We start from the raw sequence: 22,849 nt of genomic DNA on the forward strand, positions 1-22,849 counted from the left end.
TTTTTTTTTTTGGTTTTTGATCTTGTAATTACAATAACAACTATTCAAAAATTTTGCATGCATTAGAGACCGCCTGAAAGATCAAGGAACTTGCACTACAATTCAATTCATTTCAATTCAACAATTCCACATTCGAGGAATTCGCTTTAAATAATATTTTATAGAAATAGATTTGATGTTTTTGCTTTTTGGTGGTGTTTATAAGTACATATGATATAACAATTTGTTGCTGCTTTCTTTCTTGTCGCTTTGTACTGAGATTCAGGTTTCAATTAGCCTTGCATTATCTACTACACAGTTTGAGATACATTTCTAGCTAGCAGATACATTGCACATCAAGAGACTCAGGTACAGGTATTCAAGTTGCCCTCTCTGCCAAACTCTAACACTTTGTTATGGAACATAGACAGAATAAACTTAAAGATAAAGATTCCCACAAACAATGCTACATTAATGCAAATGTTTTGCCAATGCTTATAACTAAACTAATGACTTTTGACCCGACTGCTGCTTCAATTACTGTTCCTGTTCATAATTCGCTCAATTCCTCGTGGTGGCATTCTGTGACTCCTGCTTGCAATATCCCATCACAATATCCGAACGGCAATCGTCTCCCATTAGTCCAGGTAGCAGCACCGCAGCTCCCAGGATGGTAACTATTGCTCCAAACACAACCAGTCCCAAGGCGGGCAGCTTCTCCCGACTGAACAGCGCATGTGGCTCCATTTGTATATAGGCCAGGCCGGGCAGGATATATGCCAATGGTATGGCTGCCAGTAGACCCTAAAGTTGTTTAGAAATTTGCATGAAATTACAAAAGTTGTTCTTTTTATAAATATGCATACACTGAAAAACAAATGTTCTAAAATCATGATTTTGGTTTTAAAATTAACATTGGTCTAAAAAATGCGACAAGAATATAAAATTCTTAAATTTAGAAAACACATCTTGGTTTTAAGAACATTAAGAATAAATGTTCTTAAAATAAAAATCAAAAAATAAAAAGATTAAAAAATGATTTAAAAATTTAAAATCTTTTTTTTATTATTGATTTATATATTTATATATATTATTGAACTTATCGTTTGACAGTAAAAAATAAATAATAATAAAAAACTATAGATTTTATTTTGTCTTTGTAATTTTATAAATGTTTTCCTAACAATTTTTATTCTTGCATTAAGAGCTTTGATTTTACAGATTTATATTCTTTGTATTAGTTATATGGTCTTAAAAGGTTCATATTTTAAGAACCAAATATTTAAGATGAATGTTCTTGATTTTAGAAGTTAGTCTTTTTTTTCAGTGTATCGAATTAGACTCACATTCAATTCCAATACCGAGCCCAAGCAGTCGGTCATGGGCGATATAATGAAGGCGCTGAACACAATTGCCAAGGTAATGGCTTTCGAATACTCATCGATTTCGGCGCCCTTCTCCAAGCTGGGATCCTTGTCCTGGGTGAACTCGCTGATGGGTTCCTTCAGCACAAATCGATGCACCAAAGCGCGCACAATCTGTGAAAGAAAATACAAAATATTTCAAGCTGTGGCATGCCACACAAAGTTGCTCAAACAAACTGACAAAATAAAGTGGTCACATTACAGCAAAGTATCTCAAGGATGCAATTGTTGCAAGCACTAGCAGATACTTTGTAAAGCGCAGCTAGAAAATTACTGAATTTTAAACGAGAGTTTTAAAAAGGAGTATACACTTTCTAGGGTATCAATATATAGTAAAATGACCAGCATAAATACCTCACGTGAAACGAAGCACTCAATGGGAAAGGTCAGCAATATGGATATCGAGAAGAGCACACGCGAAAAGTTCATCAAATCATCATCCCAGCAATAGTTCTCCAATAAATCCCCTGACATAAATGCAAATGCAAATTTGATATTATTTTTATTTCAGCTATAACTTGTCAATTTGATTACCTTGAGACAGAGCCCGAAATGTTGAGTAACCCGCAATGCCAAATAACGCCGCCACAGTCCAGGCAAATCCAATTGAGATGTGGGTGACCTTCTCCCATCGTTCCATGGTCGCCTCGCGCATCGATTGATAAACGAGAAAAGTATTGTGATGACACATGAAAGCTGTTTGAATTTCGAGACGACATAGAGTGAGAGAACGTGAGATTGAAAGTGGCAAATGCAATTTTATAGCTTGTGGCTTTATTCCGAGCTTAGCTTCAATCATGTTATGGCTTATCCCTTTAGTTATATGTATAAGCAAATCAACTTGTGCTTTTTTAGCTACTTACCAAACACCATGATGCCTGTGGCGGGTATTAGATCCGAGTTCGCAAAGCGCCACGAGTCGGCAGTATCCGTGCTAAAGTAAAAAAAAAAATAGCAGCAACAGGCAAAGTAAAAATTACACAAAGTTAACACCAAATTAACATTTCGTTGGCTTGAGAAATGTTAAAAAATGTAGCTTGGCTTACAAAGAGAAACCAAAGCTGAGGTGTTGCTGCTTACAACAGCATAATGTGCCGCAGATAAAGCGGACCCAAGCAACGTAAATTGGGAATTTATTTAAATTTTATGCCCAGCAACATGGGGGGTAGAGCTCACAGCTTAAGCTCGAGCACCCTTTGACCATGAAATACGCAATGGTTGCGAGAATGAGAATGAAGAGCGCGAGTCTGTTTCCCAGTCAAGTGGCAAGTGGCAAGTGGCAACTGCAGCTGGCCAGCATTTGAGTTGTCGTCGCCAGGCAACAGTGGCCAACGATTCACCCTCGCTTGTGGCATATTCAAAAGTTGCAAGTCTCTTGCAAAAAAAAAAAAAACTGATGAAAAGCCAAACAAGTGGCGCACTAGCACATTTTATGAGTTACGCTCTGTTCAATGCCACACAGATTTTAAGGCACTAAAGCGCCACTTAGCACTAAAGCGACCTGGACTCCAACTCAACTGCAACACACAAACCCAACTGTAGGTGTGTGTGCCTGTGTGTGCTTGTGTGGGTGTAACACGGAGCTGCTCATAAATTTGCTGCCCCGTCGCACACAAATTGTAATTAAAATGCAAATAAATCTGCTCGCCTTATTAGACCGCGTCAACACTTAAGCGAAATTCATTTTATTTTTGGTAATTTTTTATAAATTAGCCAAAGCTGTTGCATGCGACAGGCAAGAAGAACGCGAGCTCCACTTCATAAATCATTCACCTTAATTTAATTCATTTTCTATTGCATACTCTGTGGCAAAAGCAGACTTGCGTATACGTAATTTTTTAAATTTGGTGTGTATAAAGTGTTTATAAGCTGCTACTCTGCTTTGATTAAGCTAAAACAATTTAAATGCAGTATTTGTAATTGATTTTTCAGTTGATACACTTAAATATATTTCTTAATAATATTCAAAATTATAGCTAAGCATATGAAAATTTAATTCAACTTAAAATGAATTTAAATTCAGTTTCGCATACTATATTTATTGACTAGCGCATTAAATAATATGTTTATTTTAATAAGAGACTTAATAAACAAATAAATAAATTATATACAAATATACAATATATAAATATTTATTTAAGAGATGTTGACAAAGTCTCTATATTTACTGCTATCTACTTAAATTCTTCAATTAAACTCAATCTTTAAACAAACAAAAAGTCAAAACTTAGTTGCTTTTGCATTTAAATGTAAACTTTAAGACAACACTTTTTCATTTTTTTAGCACCTGACGCAAATCGAAATCACTTGGCATTTACTTTATGCACTTTATAGAAAGGAGCTTTGACTTGGAAAGCCGTTAAAAGTAGCGCTATAACTAAAGTGTAAAACTTAAGCTGAAGATAAAACTTATGTATATACGTGAGATACTCACACTTTATAATCGCCCGACATGAGCTTCAGAATGACGGCAAACAATATGAAGACCACACACGCCAGGCTAACGAAACTGGCGCGAGCCAAACGGGAGACGTTCTTATAGAGGCATAGGGGCACAACCACGCCCACCGTCACAAAGAAGACAACGCCCAGTCGAACAGCGCCCATGGAATCGCCCCAAGAGGGAAAGAAGCGTACCAAAACTTTTGATAGAGTATCGCCCACGACAACATTGTACGATATCATGGCTGTAAAATGTTAAGTAAAAAGATGGAACAAGTTTTTCATTGTGACTGGGATGATAACATGTAAAGATAGCACGGTTGAAAGTCTCCACTTACCCAGAAAAGGATACATGAATTGCAGCAGCGAGAGCAAATAGTAACCGTATTTGCCATAGGCAGCCTCCATGATGCCCGGATAACTGAATCTGCCGCAGATGTGACCGCATCTGACCTGCAAATGAAATCAGCATTATCGATTGTGTTTTCCCATTCCCCTCTCTCTTTCTCCCTCTCATTCTTTCTCTCTCTCTCTCTGTGTGAACCGCACATTAATTATGCTAATGCAACAATTTTTCTGCTGCTGAAATGCAACTCGCAATCAATCAAAATATTTTGACAGTCTAAGAGCGAAAGCTTCACGGCTTCACAGTTACAGATTTAATTAAAGTTATCGTTTTACATAGCAAATTCGTATGTTCTTTGTAAAACAATTCAAACTTACTATTTTTTTGTTTTCTTGTAAAAAAATCATTTCAAACTGAACAAAAATGTTGACTTGTAAAGTTGCTAAGTCAAAAGTCGGACCAACTTTAAGCTTTCATAGCTTTGTCAAAACTAGACCGATTTTCAAGCGGAATGTCATTTTGTTCATGATTTGGTCTCTAAATTGATTCTGCATTTAAGTTTTTATCATCTAAAAAATTTGATATTTTTCGATTCTAAGCCATATATCATCCAATTTTCCATACCTACCCCTTCACATTTTTTCAAAAACTTTGATCTCTCATAACTTCATCAAAACTCATCCGATTTTCAAGCGGAATGTCATTTTGTTCATGATTTGGTTTCTAAATTGATTCTGCATTTAAATTTATATCATCTAGAAAATTTGATTTTTTTTCGATTCTAAGCCATCTATCATCCAATTTTCCATACCTACCCCTTGACATTTTTTCAAAACCTTTGATCTCTCATAACTTCATCAAAACTGATCCGATTTTCAAGCGGAATGCCATTTTGTTCATGATTTGGTCTCTAAATTGATTCTGCATTTACATTTTTATCATCTAGAAAATTTGATATTTTTTCGATTGTAAGCCATATATCATCCAATTTTCCATACCTACCCCTTGACATTTTTTCAAAAACTTTGATCTCTCATAACTTCATTAAAACTCATCCGATTTTCAAGCGGAATGTCATTTTATTCATGATTTGGCCTCTTAATTAATTCTGCATTTAAAAATTTATCATCTAGAAAATTTGATATTTTTTCGATTCTAAACCATATAACATCCAATTTTCCTACCCCTTGACATTTTTTCAAAAACTTTGATCTCTCATAACTTCATCAAAACTCATCCGATTTTCAAGCGGAATGTCATTTTGTTCATGATTTGGTCTCTAAATTGATTCTGCATTTAAAAATTTATCATCTAGAAAATTTGATATTTTTTCGATTCTAAGCCATATAACATCAAATTTTCCATATTTACCCATTGACATTTTTTCAAAAACTTTGATCTCTCATAACTTCATCAAAACTCGTCCGATTTTCAAGCGGAATGTCATTTTATTCATGATTTGGCCTCTTAATTTATTCTGCATTTAAAAATTTATCATCTAGTAAATTTGATATTTTTTCGATTCTAAGCCATATAACATCCAATTTTCCATACCTACCCCTTGACATTTTTTTAAAATCTTTGTTCTCTCATAACTTCATCAAAACTGATCCGATTTTCAAGCGAAATGTCATTTTGTTCATGATTTGGTCTCTAAATTGATTCTGCATTTAAATTTATATCATCTAGAAAATTTGATATTTTTTCGATTCTAAGCCGTCTATCATCCAATTTTCCATACCTACCCCTTGACATTTTTTCAAAATCTTTGATCTCTCATAACTTCATTAAAAATTAACCGATTTTCAAGCGGAATGTCATTTTGTTCATGATTTGGTCTTTAAATTGATTCTGCATTTAAATTTGTATCATCTAGAAAATTTGATATTTTTTCGATTCTAAGTCATATATCATCCAATTTTTCATACCTACCCCTTGACATTTTTTCAAAAACTTTGATCTTTCATAACTTCATCAAAAATTAGACGATTTTTAAGCGAAATGTGATTTTCATTAAGATTTTATTCATTCTGAATTAAATTTTTTTTTAATTTCGTTAAAAAAAATTATTGTTTTCTAAATCTTGGATTTCTTAATTTACTTCTTATGTCATAATTAGTATAAAGCAGCACTTTATCATTTTAAAATTTTTTAAAAATGATTTACTATATCTACTATATCTGTCTATACCAATATCTACCTGTTAATAATAGTTGCTTCGAGACGTACCGGAACCGAAACCAATATTTGTTTCGACTTAATTTCCTGCATTAAAGTTTTCCCTGACACGCTTTCAATTTCCGCTAGATTTTCAATTTGTCGCCAGCTTTAACTGACGACCAAGTGACCAGACAAGCGACCTTTGATATGAGCCCCGACCCAATGTTACACACATGCGTTTACTCACCATCAGGATGAGCGAGTAGTCGGTGATGTAGGCGACCAGGATGAGCAGAGCCAAGCCGAGACCGAAGCCGGCGCGGTGCAGAGCGTAGGGTATGCCAATAACGCCGCTGCCAACGATGGAGTTGATATAGTTGAACGATGCTTGCGGTAATGAGGACAACGTGTCGCCGGACATGACATCTCCTCCACCCCCACCTGCTCCTCCTCCTCCTCCTCGTTGTTGTTGTTGTTGCCGCTGTTGCTGCTGCGATGATTGCTGTGGGCGTTGTTGTTGCTGCTGCTGTTGCTGTTGCTGTTGCTGTTGGCCCTGTTGCTGATGTGTCTGATGGTCGTTCTAAAGGCAGCGTTAAGCAAAAACAAAAGACTAGAGTAAATACTGTGTGCATGAGAGTTGGCATGTGTGCCTGTATGCGTGTGTGTGAGTGTGTGTGTCCGTCCGGTTTGGTTAAGTCTATTATTGCACGTTGATTGGGATAAGAGCGCAAAATTGCCTCGAGTGCCTCTTTACATCAAAAGCAAACTGTCCTCCTGACACACACACACACATCCACACACACACAGACTGACATACATATATCTAGATAGCTAGAGCACGTTGCGTATACGCAATGTGCAGGTAGATGTTACGTATACGCAACCTTATCGTAAATTGTGGCTGCCAGCGCCAGTTACATCAACTGGCAACTGTTTGTCTGCGTTCTTTTTGTCATTTTTATGACAGAAGGGGTATACCCCTTCATCCCTTCATCCACGAAACGTGGCTATAAAAGACAAGTTTATATGAAGGGCTTTCACATAAAACCACAAATAAAATGCTACATCACGGCACAAGGCCAATGTTGTGACAGACGCGAAAACAGAATTTCGGGTTGTGTGTGCCAAGTTAGCAGGAGTTGCTGTTAGCTGTTAGCTGTTGGAGCATTTACTGCATTGCGAGCAAAAACTTTTTAGCAGCTGTTTGCAATTAAACAAGTTTTTTTTGCCCCTTTTGAGGTAACTTGGCGACGGCAAAATAGAGAAAACGAGTAACAGCAAAGAGCAAACAGTGAACAGCTAACAGGATAAAGCAGCTACAAAAGTTCTGCGTACAATTGGTAGTTGTTAGTTGACTGTTTCAACTCTCAAGTTGCCGAGCAAAAAGCGAAAAGCAAATATTTGCTGAACGAGATGGCTTAAAAGCCTTTGCTGGTGTTGGGAAAGGTGTTCGCACCTGGCGTTAAGTAATGAAAATTTCCAAAAGCAAATTACGTGCGAGTTGTGAGTTTTACAATTCAATTAAGTGGCGTCCTGTCGACAGCTGGCAAAGTTCGTAGCATACTTTCAGGCGGCACGTGGCAAAGTGCCATTAAAAATGCCATTCAGTATCAAAGCAAACGCCTAATTATGGGCAATTGAGTGTGAGTTGACACCCACGAAACTATTAGGTGTGTGTTTGCCCAGTCGCTGTGTCTCAATAATGAAACAAAGGCAGCATCAAGTATCTCGCCAATGCCAAGGATGCGACGACCATCAAGGTTACACAGCACACAGCCAAATGAAATTACAAAATGTCCTTCCTTCCTGCCAGCTGAGCAGCAAAACAAATTGCGGCATCAGATGAGCGACAAGCGAGAGAAACAGAGAGTGCGATAGGATGAAAGGGACAGCAAGTGGTTGGTCGTTAATCTGTCACAACAAGATTCGAAGGCTGTAGGTCTCGTATCCGCTGTCTGTTAAATCTAAATGGCAGCCTTGTACCTTTTTTTTCAGCTACGTGCCACATATACACAAATTCAGCCTGAATGCCACATTTAACTGCCTAATTTATAAGTACAAGTGGCATGGTGTTGTCTCTTTTGGGCCATGCAATTAGCTTTGACTTAAACCAACGACACATTTAACTTAACCATTAAACGACAGTTTTAAAGCGTTTTCACTTATCGTTTCAGTTGTATCAGGTAAACCTTGCTTTCCCCATGTGGCATACTTTTCGCAAATAATATTTATTCAGCATAATATTTTTGTAAGTGGTCCCAGGCAGCCTTAAGTTATGTCAGGCATAAAAAGGGACAAAAAGGTCTTGCAACAAGGCGATGACAACGGCAACAATAAATTTCACATAATTATTATGACTGCTTGAATGCCTATTCATATTTAACATAAACTCCCCAGACTCAAATCCCAAAATTCACAGATAGAACTGTGGACATTTATTATCGAGTGGATTCAGTAAAAATAAGTTAAAGCTTAAAGCCCATAAATAATGTCATGGAAAATGCCATAAATAATTTGGCAGTCAAATTCCCTGCCAGGCAATTAAAGCGCGCAATCCAATTAATTTGCCAAAAGAGAGAAAGAGAGAAAAAGGAAGCATGCAAAATTAAAGGCAAAACAGGAGGAAAAGGTGAAAAAAAAGAAAAAAGAAAAAGACAGCAGTCGGTACAGGTTGAAACTCAATTGAGCCAAAGTGTGTGAGGCGCAAAAAGGAAAAGCAACAAATTAGAGTCATGCTGACGTGTCGCAAGTGTGATCGACTGCCAGATGTCCTGCAAAAACGAAGAAAGAGTAAATGATGCGAGTGTGAAAATAAATATAATCTACATTAAAAATGAATAAAATAAACTGTACACATTAAAGATAAACTAGAATTTTATAAATTTATTATGCCACGATAAAATTGTTTTAGCTATGTTGTGTGAAAATTTCAGCCTTCTAGTTCTTATGGTTTTGGACTGTGCAGTGGGTATTTATTTATTCATTATTTAATTAACTTCCGCAATGCTAGGTCAACATTTTGCCAAGTAAACAGCACTGATTTTTGTGCTTCACTTTGTGTGCTTGCCACTCCTCCTAAGGCCACCCACACACATACACACACACACATATAGTCGCACAATTGTAGGATATTAAAATGCAAGAAAAAATGGCTGGAGCTTTGGCTGGCGAATCGACTCGTAACTCGTCTGTTGAATAGGTACACGTTTCTAATAAAAGACAAACATTGTCCAAGGCAAACACAAATACAAATACACACACAAACAGGTAGGATATGGCAATCTGAGGCAATCCAATGCTCAGATAGGAAGCAAACAAACCTTTTCATGCATTGCACGATTTTAATTAATAATATTCATGTTCACATTCCGACAGAGAGAACCATCTTGTACATTGTTCAGTGAAGCATACAGTACTGTAAACACTCTCACACACACTCACATGTACAGTAAACATTTCCCTAGAGCAACGCCCATAAAAACTTTTTGTTTGTCTAATGAAATTAGGCTAAAAATAAAAAAAAAATTGAAACAACTGAACATTTTAATTTGTTGAAAAACGTTTAGGCGCAAAATGTCAACACAGTGTTGGGCGTTGGGTCAAAGGGCGTGGTGGCAAGGGCGGGGAGTTGTGGACAGAGACAGGTGACCAAAATGTCAGACCGTAATTATGCGCATGGCAAATGTCAACCGCAGAAACTGCGCTTTTGTCAGCGTTATTGACACAAGCGTGTCGACCTATTATTCTATTTGTTGTTGTCTTTCTGTTTCTTTTTTCTTGTTGTTGCACATGCAGATAAACAAACAAATAAAGCCAACCCTCAGTCAACCACAAAGGCCAACACCAACACAAACATCAACATGGCCAAAAAAAAAAAAAAAAGAAGAGAGCGTAAAGTAAAAGTGAAACTTTTTCGAACCCTCTTCGTTTCGCTTCCTCGTTTCTCTTGCTGTCGAAATTGTAGAATATAATTAGATTTTGGCTTCTGCTTTTGCAATTAATAAGTTATATTTTGGCTTTTATCGAAAAGTTCTTTTTTAGTTTACACATAAAGTGCATAAATTACTAAAGCAAACTACAAAGACCAGTTGAAAGTTCTGTTGCCTTTTAGCACATGTATTTCGAATTCTTAACATTTATTCTTAGCATTTGGAGCATTGGCAATTTGCGTTCACGCTTTTCTCATTTTCTTTGCCCAACTTGCCATTAGCTGAGCAAACAATCAGCTACATGGGCTCAGGCTCAGTCTTGGCAATGAATGATACACTTTTTTATACCCTATGCTATACTCAAAATATTTGCAACATGTCTGAATAAAGGAAACAACGCTAAGCCTCATAATTTCAATTGTAAGGACTACTTGTGTCATGCGCACAGGGTATCTGCTAGTCTGGCAGTCTTTACTATTTACCAGTAGAGACTTGTTTCTTTTTTAACTGTCCTTAATATAGACCTTGTTTTGTTCGGGATTTTGGACAGCCTTGTTGGCCCTAATGGCAATGCCAACACTTTCAGTGTTAGCCTATAAAAACATTGCCTACACAGGCACACACACACACACACTTGCACACACACTCGATTCTTACTATGCATGGTCATGCAGCAACATATCAAATTACACAAGTTTTTCTCATTGTCATGAAATGAAAAAGCTGCAAACTTTTCATAAATTTTTGAAAATGGTGCACTTAATGCTCAAGTTTTTCTATTATTATTTTAAAACATTTTAAATTCAATTAAAGTCGCTGCAAACTGACTTGAATAATAATTTAGTAACTATATAATTTTATTTTAAGATCAACAATTTCTTTGTATTGAACATGTTCATTAGAAGAGGTGTTGAAATTTATTTGATTTTAGCTGTCTGCAACTGTTTTAAAGGAATTCGATAAAGATTTGAATTTTTAGCCGTTTCTCATTTTATTTAATTTTTCAGACATCATTTTTTCTTTATTTTGCTTCCAAAAAGTGTATTTTACTTTAATCAAGCTGAGAACAAGAACTAACTGCTGGTCCATGCTATATTTGAACATTTTTGATCCATTTGTTTATATTAAAGAAGTAAAAGAAGCAGATGCAAGTAAATTTTGCACCATTACTCATTTGCTTTTAGTCAGATAAAATGAAATTTGGTAGTAAAAATAAGAGAAATGTAGGAAAAGCAGCGCCCAGAAGGCGTCAAGCTGAAAATATTTCGAAATAAGAAAATTCTTTGATGTTGGGCAAAACCCAAAAGCAATTTACCCACAGGACTGAGAAGGTTGCGGCCAATGTCAGAAGTTTTTCAAACTCTTCCCATTTTTCCATATGCGAATAATGTCTGTCTCTGTGTGTGCATGTGTATGTGTGTGTGACTGTTATAGCAGCACTTGGAATTTAATGAATGTGAATGTGAATACGTGAATATGCGAATGCGGACATGTTGATTTGCATGTTGATGGAGCAAAACACTCTTTTGCCAAAATGTGGGTCAAACATACTGTTACCTTCATTAAATTGTTGAAGTCGTTGAATGCATAAGCCTCAGCAGCAGACACATCACTTCCCTGAGTCGCAGCATCGTTTATTGAAATTATGAAATTAAAATCGAAAAGTGGGAGGGAGAACCCCAATCAAATTGTTAGCTATATTTAATTGGTTTCTTTATCGAGTGCAATCTAATTGATCTTTCGTCCGTCGACTATCTCTCGATTTATGTGCAGGGTTATAAAATAACGTGCTCTATAAAAATTGCATTGCATTCCAAGTAACAGCCACAGATGGAAACCAAAGCAAAACCAACAAAAGCAAAAAACACAAGCTGAAAAAACAGAAACCAATTTATTTCGCATGCCAAATACGTATATACATAAGTACACATTGAACACGTGTTTTTTGCATACCCTGGACTTATAAAGGCGCAAATAGGGAATTTCAGTAGAATAGCGTCAATTTCAAATGACTTTTTAAAAGTGTCAAGGGGTTAAATATATTAGCAGAAATTTTATTTAATTAGAACTTCGATCTTATTCTTATTTTGATTAAAAAAAAATAAGTGTTTAAAAATAGGATGCCTGCTCTATATTTTTATAAACAATTTATAGAATATTTCACATTCAGTTTAAAACAATGCTATTCGAGTTTAAAAACTAATATTGAGTGTAGTTTACCTTTTTAACACTATTTTAGGTGTGCAACCATGGTATAAACACTTCCATTTATAGAGCAATTCATTGGCCTATCTTTGTCTAACCTCAAACTCTTACTTATTTTTATGTAAAAACAAGACTCAGCCCAATGGACTTACTGCCACTATTCTCGTATTCCCCACTCTGTTTGGATTCGGGCTGTTGTTATTGTTTCGCGTCGCCGTCAGTTACCGAGATATACACAAATACCACACAGCCCAGAGCAGAAAATGGCGGAACAGACAGACAGACAGACAGACAGACAGACAGACAGACAGGCAGACAGGGGCAGCGTTGTTGCCCCAAAGCGCGTTTGTTTTTATTGTTTTGCCAGAAGACACACAATCGCACACGTTAAATCCATCACAGAGGCATAAAATCGGCATGGACGTGAAATCGAAACCATTTAAGGCAACAAACCCATCCCCAGAGAAGAGCGTGAGTAAGCAGGGAATTGGCACACCTTATCAGGGGCACTCTGCTATTTTTTATGTGCGGCTTCAGATTTTTATGGCTTATACGTTCAGATAATGGCCAAGATTTTTTGAACAGCAGCTGTTGAATGCACTCAGCGCGCCATATAAATATATATTTGCATTTTTCTACTCGTATTTTTGATTTATATGTATTTCTCAAAATGCAAAACTTCTACGTACAAATTTGTTTTTTACTTTGATATCTGATTAAGCGTTTTTTTTACTTATTTAAAAACATAAGCATATATTATTATATCAAGTCGAATAGCAATAGTCGAAATCTCCACCTTAGAATACCCGGTTACTTTTTTCAATATATACTAAAGTACATAGAGAAATTACTAGTTAATAAAAACTACTGCATACTTTTGGGTGCTTATATTGCCTTCATTATTAATAACTTTGGTTAGCTATTACAGCCGTTCTACTTCTTCGATCTTGCTGCGATTAAGTGGGATTATAGATAACATTAATAGAAAACATTAAATGTTTTTTTGTCGTATGTATATCTCTTGTAAAGCATTTACTATGTGTGTGCAACAGTCATGCACTTATTGCATAACTTCAACTTGGGTTCAACATTGTGTGCGTTCACAATATGATTTCAAGTTCTCTTACTGAAGAACTTGCAACGCCCCTTGACACACATACGCCTGAGTCACTTTCAGTGACAGGACGTTGACGATGACGAGACAGAGAAGTAGAAGAAGAACGTTTATGTTGTCAGCGGCGCCGCAATTGGCCTTCAATTTGTTTAAATAGTTTACTAGCTTAGATTTGATTACAAAACAATTACGTGAGACATCAACTCTATAAACGGTTGTTGGCAATTGAATTAGGTCATTTTTAGAGCCCGTACTTTTTTTAATAGCTTCCATTGCATTGCGCATACGACACGTTGTGCAGCACTGCGTATACTTAATAACAGGCACTTAAGCTTTAAGTATAGACGCGTTTTACACTCCATTTGCAAGTACAAATTGTATGCGAAACAGGTTTGTCAATATTTGTGACTTGCCGCAGGTTGCACTTTGCACAACTTGCCGCAGACGACATTGATTTCTGTTATCGCGACTCGAGGGGGTTTGTGGAGGAAGAAAGTGCCGTTCGACAATGCACTGCATTTTTATTTGATATCTGAACAATGGCTGAGACGGCAAGATGCCTCGCAAGGCCTGTCTTAAGGTCACACCCTAAGCCACATGCCATGCATATTAAGCGGCGATTAAGCAGAACGCAAGGAGCTGGCAGCAATGCCAACCGTGCCACATGCTGCTGCATAGTCATCATAACAATGCTGCGAAACTCATCAGTATGTTCAGCAGGCGTCATAAATCCTGAAAATGTGTGTGTGCGTGAGAGGATGTGAAACACACTGAGTGAGAGCATTTTTTGCTGTGTGTGGCTGAGAATTGTTGTGTGTAATTAAAGGTTAAGATGCGCGACTTATCGATTTTATTATCGTCCAAGCGTCCCAAGGGTTTCAGAGATGTTGCCAAGTCTAATTAAATTTTCAGGATATGCTGGCAATGCAATGTCCTTTTTATACACTGACACACAGACAGACAGACAGACAGATGGACTAGAGCAGACAAATTTGTTAGCAGCGGGCAAAGGTCACAGTACAAACGATAAATTACTCAAAATTCATGTGGCAAATGTTTTCCAAGTTTTGTGAAGCCGCACAACAAATACGCCCACACACACACACACACACCTAACAATCATTAATCATAAGAAACTCAACAATTCCAAATGTGTGTGTGTGGAAGTGTGATTTATTAATTTACCACCTTTGGCAACATTCTACAGACTATGGCAACGTTTATTGAGTTATCACTCAATCAAAATCATATTAGCCATGTGCTTGTTGTTGCATCTGTTTTGTGGCTCTAATGTGTCATTGTCTTAATGCCCAAAGCGTGTGTAATTTGGCATTTGGTGTTGCTCCGTCATCGCCATTAGAGCACGAAACAAATTGATTTCATTCATGATTTAACCGTCTGCTCGATTGAGTCCACACGCAAGCCAATTTCGTGGCAGATTGTTTATTTGCCAGTTTATGTGCAACACAAAAATCTAATGAATTTCTGTCAGCTAACCGCAAAAGCCAAAATCATAACGAGGTTCGTCCTGTACCCCTTATTTTTGCTCTTCCTGCTGCTGTCCTGGTTCAAGCTTCAACCCGAGTTCTTGCTCAGTTACGTATTTATCGTAGCAAGCTCAAGGGATTATCAGCACGTCAATAGGTTTTGCACACACCGTCGCACATTTATGCATATCCTATAAGCATTCACATATGTATGTATATATGCACATATTTTATACATATATACATGATATGAATAAACCGAAAGGCTTTCATCGGAATTGGTTTTCACAGCAATTCATATGCAAATTTTGAGATGTCCGCGTGACGCGTTCTCATCGACATGACAAAGGATTACACAAAATGCAAATCACTTAAATACCCTTTAAAATACTATTGCATTCGATGAATGAAAGTATCTATAATATATATATATATATATATATAAATAATTATTATCAAATGTCTTTAAGAGCGGAACGCTAATTTAAAATTAATAACGACCAATTTTTTTTTAAATGCTAAAATTTCTTTGTTGGAAAACTGTAACTTTATGTCTACATGTAATATAAATGCCAATAAATATTTTACAAATATCAAAAAAAAATTATCTGATTTCTTTTTAATTTATTAATATAATAATTAATTAAAAATGAAACCATTACGACTGGAAAACTAGTGAATTTTAGTATGAAATTTGAAAATACCTAATAATAATATTAATTAAATATCTTACTTGGACTCAAACCTACGTGAATTGCGTGAATTACGTGCTGAAAAATCTGCCAACAACTCTGATCAAATGAAAAATGCCATCATATCAGACAGTTTATTGATGGACACTGCATTTCGTTATTATTTATTGCATTTTCATGCTGTTCACATATAAAATATTGACATGAAGATAAATAAGTTTATAGAAAACGTGATAAATGAAGAGAAATTGTGAAAATGATGCAAATTTCAGCATATTTTGTTTATCATGCACGGAAATTGATTTAAAAAATAAAGTCATTTTGAAAGAGTAATATTGATAAAAACCAATTAATTCGGTGCAGCAAAGTTCGTTAAGTATACGCCATGTGCAACGAAGAGAAAAGGCCAATCAATGAAGATTGGGGAGAGGGGGAAGGAAACAGCGAGTGAATTTGTGTGTATGAATTGAATTTGATTTTCGAGTCGACTTAACAAAGACATAATTCTTGTCGAACAGAAATTATGTACTTGGCAGAGCGGTTGGCAGGCGGGAGGGGTAGTTGCTTTGTGCTGTGGTTGCAATTAGTTGCTCTACCTGTTGTGGCAAGTTAATAAGCGCAAATGCTGTGCAATTAAAGTGAAACAATGGCAAGGGCTGCCCGGACAAGCTAAACCTAATAAAGAGCCAAAAAGAACAGCCCCAAAATGCATGCAATTAGTTGTGAGTAGTTGGGTGGGTGGAAAAGTGGTTGTACCTCTAGAATATGCTCAGCACCACACTCACCTGTCGTTGCAGTATGTAACTGAATTCCGTTGCCGTGTTGCGTCGACTGTCGTTCATTTTGCTGGCTTTATTTTCGTCTTTTGCTAGTTATAGTCAAAACTTTTAACGGCTTCTGCTTAAGGTTCAGTTTTAGTTTGAGTTGAAGTTGAAGTTTCAGATTGAGCTGCAGCTACAGCATCAGTTGAGTTTAGTTGTTTCGTTTTAGTTTTGATAAGTTTCAGTTTAGGTGGGTGGTTGGTCTTGACTTTGTTCTTGTCTTTGTTGCTGTTGCTGAAGTCGCTTAACGGCACTTAGCTGCACACTCACTGACCATATGAAAATTTAATTTTCAAACTCATTAAACTAAACAGCAGCTGCCGCCTGAAAAAATGGGTAATCAAAATCTTAATGAAAACATATAAAATTTGACACAGGAGCGCAGCTTAAACTCTTTTCATTTTGTTTAGAAGCTAAGCTACTTTCAAACATTTTAATTAGACGCTGCTTAAGCTGGGTAATGTCTTCATATCCTGCGTCAAATAATTAATTCTTTTTGGGCTTTAAATTGCCGCTCAGCTTGCACAACCGCAACAACAATAACAACAAATTAATTTAACACAAATCTAATCACAAGCAATGTTTAAAATTAATGGCATGTCTTTTACAATTCACATTTACATGCACCAAACGATATTTTTAAGCATTTTATATTTGTTTTCTTTTTATTATTTGTTTTTTTTTTATGCATTTTCATTACATTCGGATTATTTTGGGCCGTTGTTTGTTTGAGATCTCGATGCGATTTAGTTGCTTCGACGCTTTTGATGAGACTGCTGCAATAAAAATATATTGCAAAACTCTCAACAAGGATAATATTGGCGTCGTCGTCGTCGTCGTCGTCGTCGTTGTCCTGTCGACTGCCGATGTTGTCCTCGTCGTGTTCTGTGTTCTGTTTGCTGTTGAAGTTTCTGTGCTCAATGCTTTCGCAGCTGTTTGCTGCGCATTGTGTTGTTGTTGTTGCCGTTTGACTTTGAAATCGCCAACAATAATGCGCGCACACACACACACACGCACAGAGAGAAGCCGGAAACAAAAGCGAAAGTTGCCAGACTGTCAAATCAACTGATTACCGTTACAAGCATAGTCAACATCAACTAAAGCTTGAACTTATTAACAACAGTTAGTTCAAATTATAATACGGTACAGCTTTAGCGCCAAAAAAAATTGTTATTTTATTGATTGCATAATAGTCTGGCAACCTCGAGCCTTGGTATTTCATTCATACTTACAACACAAAAGAGAGAGAGAGAGAGAGAGGGAAACAAAAGAGTAATTTGAGAGCGCGGTGAAAGCTTAGTGCATTTACACTGCGCGAATTTGCCAAAAGCGTTCAACAGATGGCGTTAGAAATAAGGATAAAAGTTGCGCTGTTGCTTAATTAAAAATACTTATTTATTTATTTATTAATGCACGACTTATTGCAGTCAGCTAAAAAATTAAAGAACTGCAAAAAAGGCTTAAATTTATATCAAGAATAAACAATTAAATTTTATATTAATTACGAACTGAAACAAAAAAATTAAAAATTACGTAGTATATGATACATATTCTTAAATTATCATTCAAAGAAATAAAATAATTAAATGTAACCATTTATTTATTCCGCAACTTTTACATTAAAATAAAAAAAAAACTTATGAAAAATTGAAATATATTTTATATATTAATTTTCCAATTCTTAAATAAAAATTAAAAATAAATATTAATTTTAAGGGAATTAATTAAACTATTGGAAAATAATAATAATTTGATATTATATATTTTAAACCTACAACAGCTACAATCTCTGAAAAAAAACACATTAATTAAACTACAATAATTTTTAAAGCCAGGGCACAATGCGATATTGTTTGCTATCCTGATCGTAGGTGCAGCTAATGTCGATTTCATCGTTATTCAATATCTTGGCTTCCAGCAGGCGATGCAGAATTTGTGCAGAGCACTTATCAAAGTGATTGTTATACACTTGCAGTCGCTTGATGCGACAGGGCTTCTTGAGAGTCAACAGAATGAGATTGATGGCACTGGCCGCAATGTCATTGTTATTGATATACAAATGCTGCAACATTTGACAGGAGCTGAAGTACTTGGCAATCCATTCGCCGCCATGGGTGCCAATCGTGTTGCCACTAATGTCGAGCAGCTCCAGAACTCCACCCTGGGAAATGGCACGCATGAGGAACATGGCACCATCGGCGGAGATCTTATTGTAGGCCAGTTCTAGTCTCTTCAACGAACTGTTTTTGTTCTGCAGATACTCGGCTATTATCTCCATGTCCTGGGCAACAAATTCACACTGATTCATGGTAAGCTCCACGAGTTTATTCTGCATTAGCAGTGAGCCCACAATAGAGGCGATTTTATCCGTGTCCAGCGACAGATTGAGGCCAACTAGACGATTGGCACACAACTTGCGTATACTACTTGATTTGTGAACACCATCGGCCACAGTGGCAAAGTTGTATTGGCACAGGCTGCAGCTGGACACGTTAAGAGTGTGCAGCGTTTTACTGGCCAACAGAAACTCCCGCAACATGTTCGCATCCCTGTCGGACAATGGAGTGCCTGCAATAGCATTCAAACAGTTGGAGAACAAACATCATTCTACGCTATTCCACTTACCCTTCAAACTGAGTTCACACAACTTCATCTTATGGACATTTAAGCGCAACATGACAAAGAACTCATATGGCAGACGCATGAGCTTCAATTCAATCTTTGACACGCTTGAAAGCGAGCGAACAAAGCTCTGCAGCAAACCTGCATCCCGATTGCTTACAACAACACCGGAAATAGACACGGAGAGCAGACGACGCTGCAACATGAATTTAACAATGGTGTGTAGGTCACTTATACAGCGAAAATTGCGATTCATGCGCTCCTCAAAGTCCAGACGAGAGAACTTAAATTTGTTGTACGGACGCACATCGTATTCCCGCTGCCAACAGCTGAGCAACAGAACGGGAAAAGGACGTCCTTTAATGGGCGGCAAGTTCAAACTGCAGCTAAGATCGTTGCCACACAGCTGTTCGCACATCTTTAGTATTAAATTTATTATTATTACGAAGTAAAATAAAAACTAAAAGCGTTACGATTCTATTAAATTATACGATTATAATTTGACGACACAAAAAACACTAAACGAGTCTGAACTATGAATAAAAGCCAACTGCCGCAAAGTATGCAACGAAAATTGCAAACTCAGGCGAAGCGACATGAAGCACCCTGTGAGAAAGGCTGAGGTAAGACTCTCAGTCTGTTGAGTCTGTCGCATTAGCATAGTTAGCAGAACTTTAAGGATAAATTACCATAAACGATATTTCATTCATTTACTTGTTTAACTTGCGACGACAAGACGAGGCACTGAGACTGCAGCACAATGAATTAATTCAATGCCACGTGCGTGGACACAAGTATATATACAAACATATATTTATGTGCGGTTGAATGTGTGCCGGCACGCGCCGACTGCCCTATAAATAAACAGACAGGCCTATACACGTACATATTTATTTATAATCACTAAAAAAAAAAAGAAGAACAAGTAAACGACTAAGTAAAGAGACAGAGACAAGTTGGAAAAAAAAGAAAAGAGCGACAGGAACTGCATCGTTCTGCACGTAGCGAATGGGGAATGTCTTGGGATACATATTAGAACCATTTATGGACTGCTTGCATCTTCATTTATCGGATTGCCTTTTACGCGACGACAAATGCTTAAAAATAACGTGCTTCGATTTCTCGCTCTCGTTGTAATTCAGACTGCAACAGGTGCCCATTCAATAGACAAAGTGGCCACTACTTGCCACTTGGCATATTTGGCTCGTCAGATATTCAGAAATGAGAATTGTTTTTCACTTTTACTACCATCTTGCCAATGCTGTAATTATGCATTTAATTATGGTCAAGTTCAGCGACAGTGACGACGACAGACAGACAGGAAGGAACCACTGACAGGGGGCATGGGCCTTTTTCTTAGTCATCCCCGCAACAAAATGGCTGACAGGAGACAGGAGACAGAAGACAGGCAACTGAAACAACAGCAACAACAATAATAACAGGCAATTAACAGCAGCGACAATTTGGTGGCACGTTGCCTGTAAATTGAAATTTTAAACTCTGCACATGGCGTTGGCTATTACGTTGTCTCTCTCTCTCTCTCTCCCCTCTCTTTCTATCTCTCTCTGTCTCTTGCTTTGAAATCAGATAATTAAAAACAAAAACAATTTTAATAAAAAATATTGTAAAAGGCAGACAACCAGACGCTTATAATTGCAGACAGTCTCAGTTTACAGCTAGTGCAGGCCAGACAACGACAACAACCACAACAACAACGACGACTACGACGACAACAACCACAACAACGACGACGACAAGAGCTACACTAAAAAAAAATGTTCTAAAATTAAGATTTTGGTCTTAAAACTAAGAATTTGGATCTAAAAAATGCGTTGAGAACATAAAGTCCTTATATTAAGAAAACACATTTTGGTTTTGAGAACATTTTAAAGTTCTTATTTTAAGAATAAATGTTTTTAAATATAAAACCAAAAAACAAAAAAATTAAAAATGATTTTTCCAATTTATAATCTTTTTTTTAATTTTGATTTATATACATTTTATTCTATTTAAGTAATTTTATAAATGTTATTTTAATTTATTACGAGTGGGATTCGAACCGGCGCCTGCTGCCACAAAACAAATTATATTTGACCTTTCCTAACAATTTAAGATTTTTTATCTTGTTTTAAGAACTTTGATTTTTTAGATTAATATGCTCAGTATTAGTAATATGGTCTTAAAATGTTGATATTTTATGAAAAATATATTTAAGATGAATTTTCATGATTTTAGAAGTTGGTTTTTTTTTTGTTCAGTGTAGAAGCAGAAAAGCGAATCGCATGTGCATAACATTTAAATAAATTTTTTTTGTGAAATGCAAAGTGTGAAACTGCAGGCAGTCAGTCAACGAGCCAAACTATGCCCATGTCCGGACATTCAGCCAGCAGCCAAGGCGTCTGGGCCTTGCCTTATTCACCTGCCAGCAGCCAGAGGCAGAGATGGTCCATATTTGGATGCATCACTTAAGGACAACAGCAGCAGCAGCAGCAGTGGCAGCAGCAGACGCAGCAGCAACATTGGCATCGACATGCACATCAACATCAAAATCAACATCAGCGAATGTCTGCGACGGCCTCCAGACAAACGCCAGACATATGTATGAGATATATGTATGCACTTGTCTCAACTATGTGTCTGCCATGTGCTCACTGTGTGCGAGTGTGTGTGTGCGAGTGTGTGTGTGTGTCTGTGTCGAGCGCATTCATTGTCAATTTTGACAATCAACAAGATGCGACTACACGCCTGCTTAAATGCCAACATCAACATCAACATTACTTTGCCTCTTGTGCGTCTGCGTCTGCGTCTGCGACGGTCTGTCTGGCTCACGGGGTCTGGTTCTCAGTCTCTTGGCCTCTCCGTCTCTCAGGTCTCAGGTCTCACCATCTCTTGTCTCTTGTCTCTCGATAACAAGTACTTTGGCTGACTCTGGCTCTGGCGGATTGGTGTTGGGCAGAAGCCAAACGACGGCACGCGAAAGGCCTAAAAACTGAAAGCCAAAATGCACGAAAATTAATAACAATCAGAAATGACAAGGAAATCTTTTTTTAAATGACAGCACAAATACTCTTTAAAATAAATCAAATAATATCACATTAAATGTGAGTACAATTCTATAATTATTAGCACAGTTAAATTAATAATTAAATATTCTGTAATATATATACGCCATTATACATCCATATTTTTTCTATATACCTTTCATAAATGCTTCTATTACCTCTATTTACTCCTCAAATTTTTCTTATTCTTAGTAGAAAACTGCTGGTGAAAGTAAACCAAACATTTTACTTAAATATTGTCTAAAAGTAGTGTTAAATAATAGTATTAATAGTAATATAGTTAAAATAATAAAAAGTAAATCATAAGAAAGAGTAAAACATTAGAATTTAATTTAGGTAGCTAATAGAAAAAAATTAACATTTATATATACTTAATTCACTATAAATATATTTAATTCATATATATAAATAAAAGAATTTATACAAAATATTTAAAAGGCTTATTTTTGTTGAGTAATTACAAATAACAAACAATTACTCAATAATAATATTGAAAATGTATACGAGCAAGATAATTCTATAGATAAAAAAATAATAATAATTTAATTATAGGTTAACAAGTTTTC

The 22,849-nt window shown here is 36.4% G+C and overlaps 2 protein-coding genes and 1 long non-coding RNA gene across 3 annotated transcripts; all 3 read right to left on the reverse strand.

Moving 5' to 3' along the window:
- Window positions 1-185: 185 nt before the first annotated feature.
- Window positions 186-16,620, reverse strand: LOC117784611 (putative sodium-coupled neutral amino acid transporter 11). The gene is made up of 10 exons (XM_034622400.1): window positions 16,564-16,620; window positions 11,838-11,897; window positions 6,599-6,931; window positions 4,184-4,298; window positions 3,838-4,090; window positions 2,267-2,337; window positions 1,938-2,099; window positions 1,758-1,870; window positions 1,326-1,517; window positions 186-783 (listed from the first exon to the last, which is right to left on the reverse strand). The coding sequence occupies exons 1-10, from the start codon at window positions 16,618-16,620 to the stop codon at window positions 541-543; spliced, it is 1,599 nt and encodes a 532-aa protein (XP_034478291.1). The 3' UTR covers window positions 186-540.
- Window positions 16,621-16,754: 134 nt separating this feature from the next.
- Window positions 16,755-17,394, reverse strand: LOC117784999. Its single transcript, XR_004617470.1, has 2 exons — window positions 17,300-17,394; window positions 16,755-16,923 (listed from the first exon to the last, which is right to left on the reverse strand). It is a non-coding gene; the product is annotated as an uncharacterized LOC117784999 (long non-coding RNA).
- A 998-nt stretch (window positions 17,395-18,392) lies between these two features.
- Window positions 18,393-19,673, reverse strand: LOC117784397 (leucine-rich repeat-containing protein 34). Its single transcript, XM_034622123.1, has 2 exons — window positions 19,225-19,673; window positions 18,393-19,167 (listed from the first exon to the last, which is right to left on the reverse strand). Exons 1-2 carry the CDS (start codon window positions 19,637-19,639, stop codon window positions 18,425-18,427), a joined length of 1,158 nt encoding a protein of 385 aa, XP_034478014.1. The 5' UTR covers window positions 19,640-19,673; the 3' UTR covers window positions 18,393-18,424.
- Window positions 19,674-22,849: the final 3,176 nt, after the last annotated feature.

This window comes from Drosophila innubila (assembly GCF_004354385.1).
Source record: "Drosophila innubila isolate TH190305 chromosome 2R unlocalized genomic scaffold, UK_Dinn_1.0 1_C_2R, whole genome shotgun sequence".
NCBI lineage: Eukaryota > Metazoa > Arthropoda > Insecta > Diptera > Drosophilidae > Drosophila > Drosophila innubila.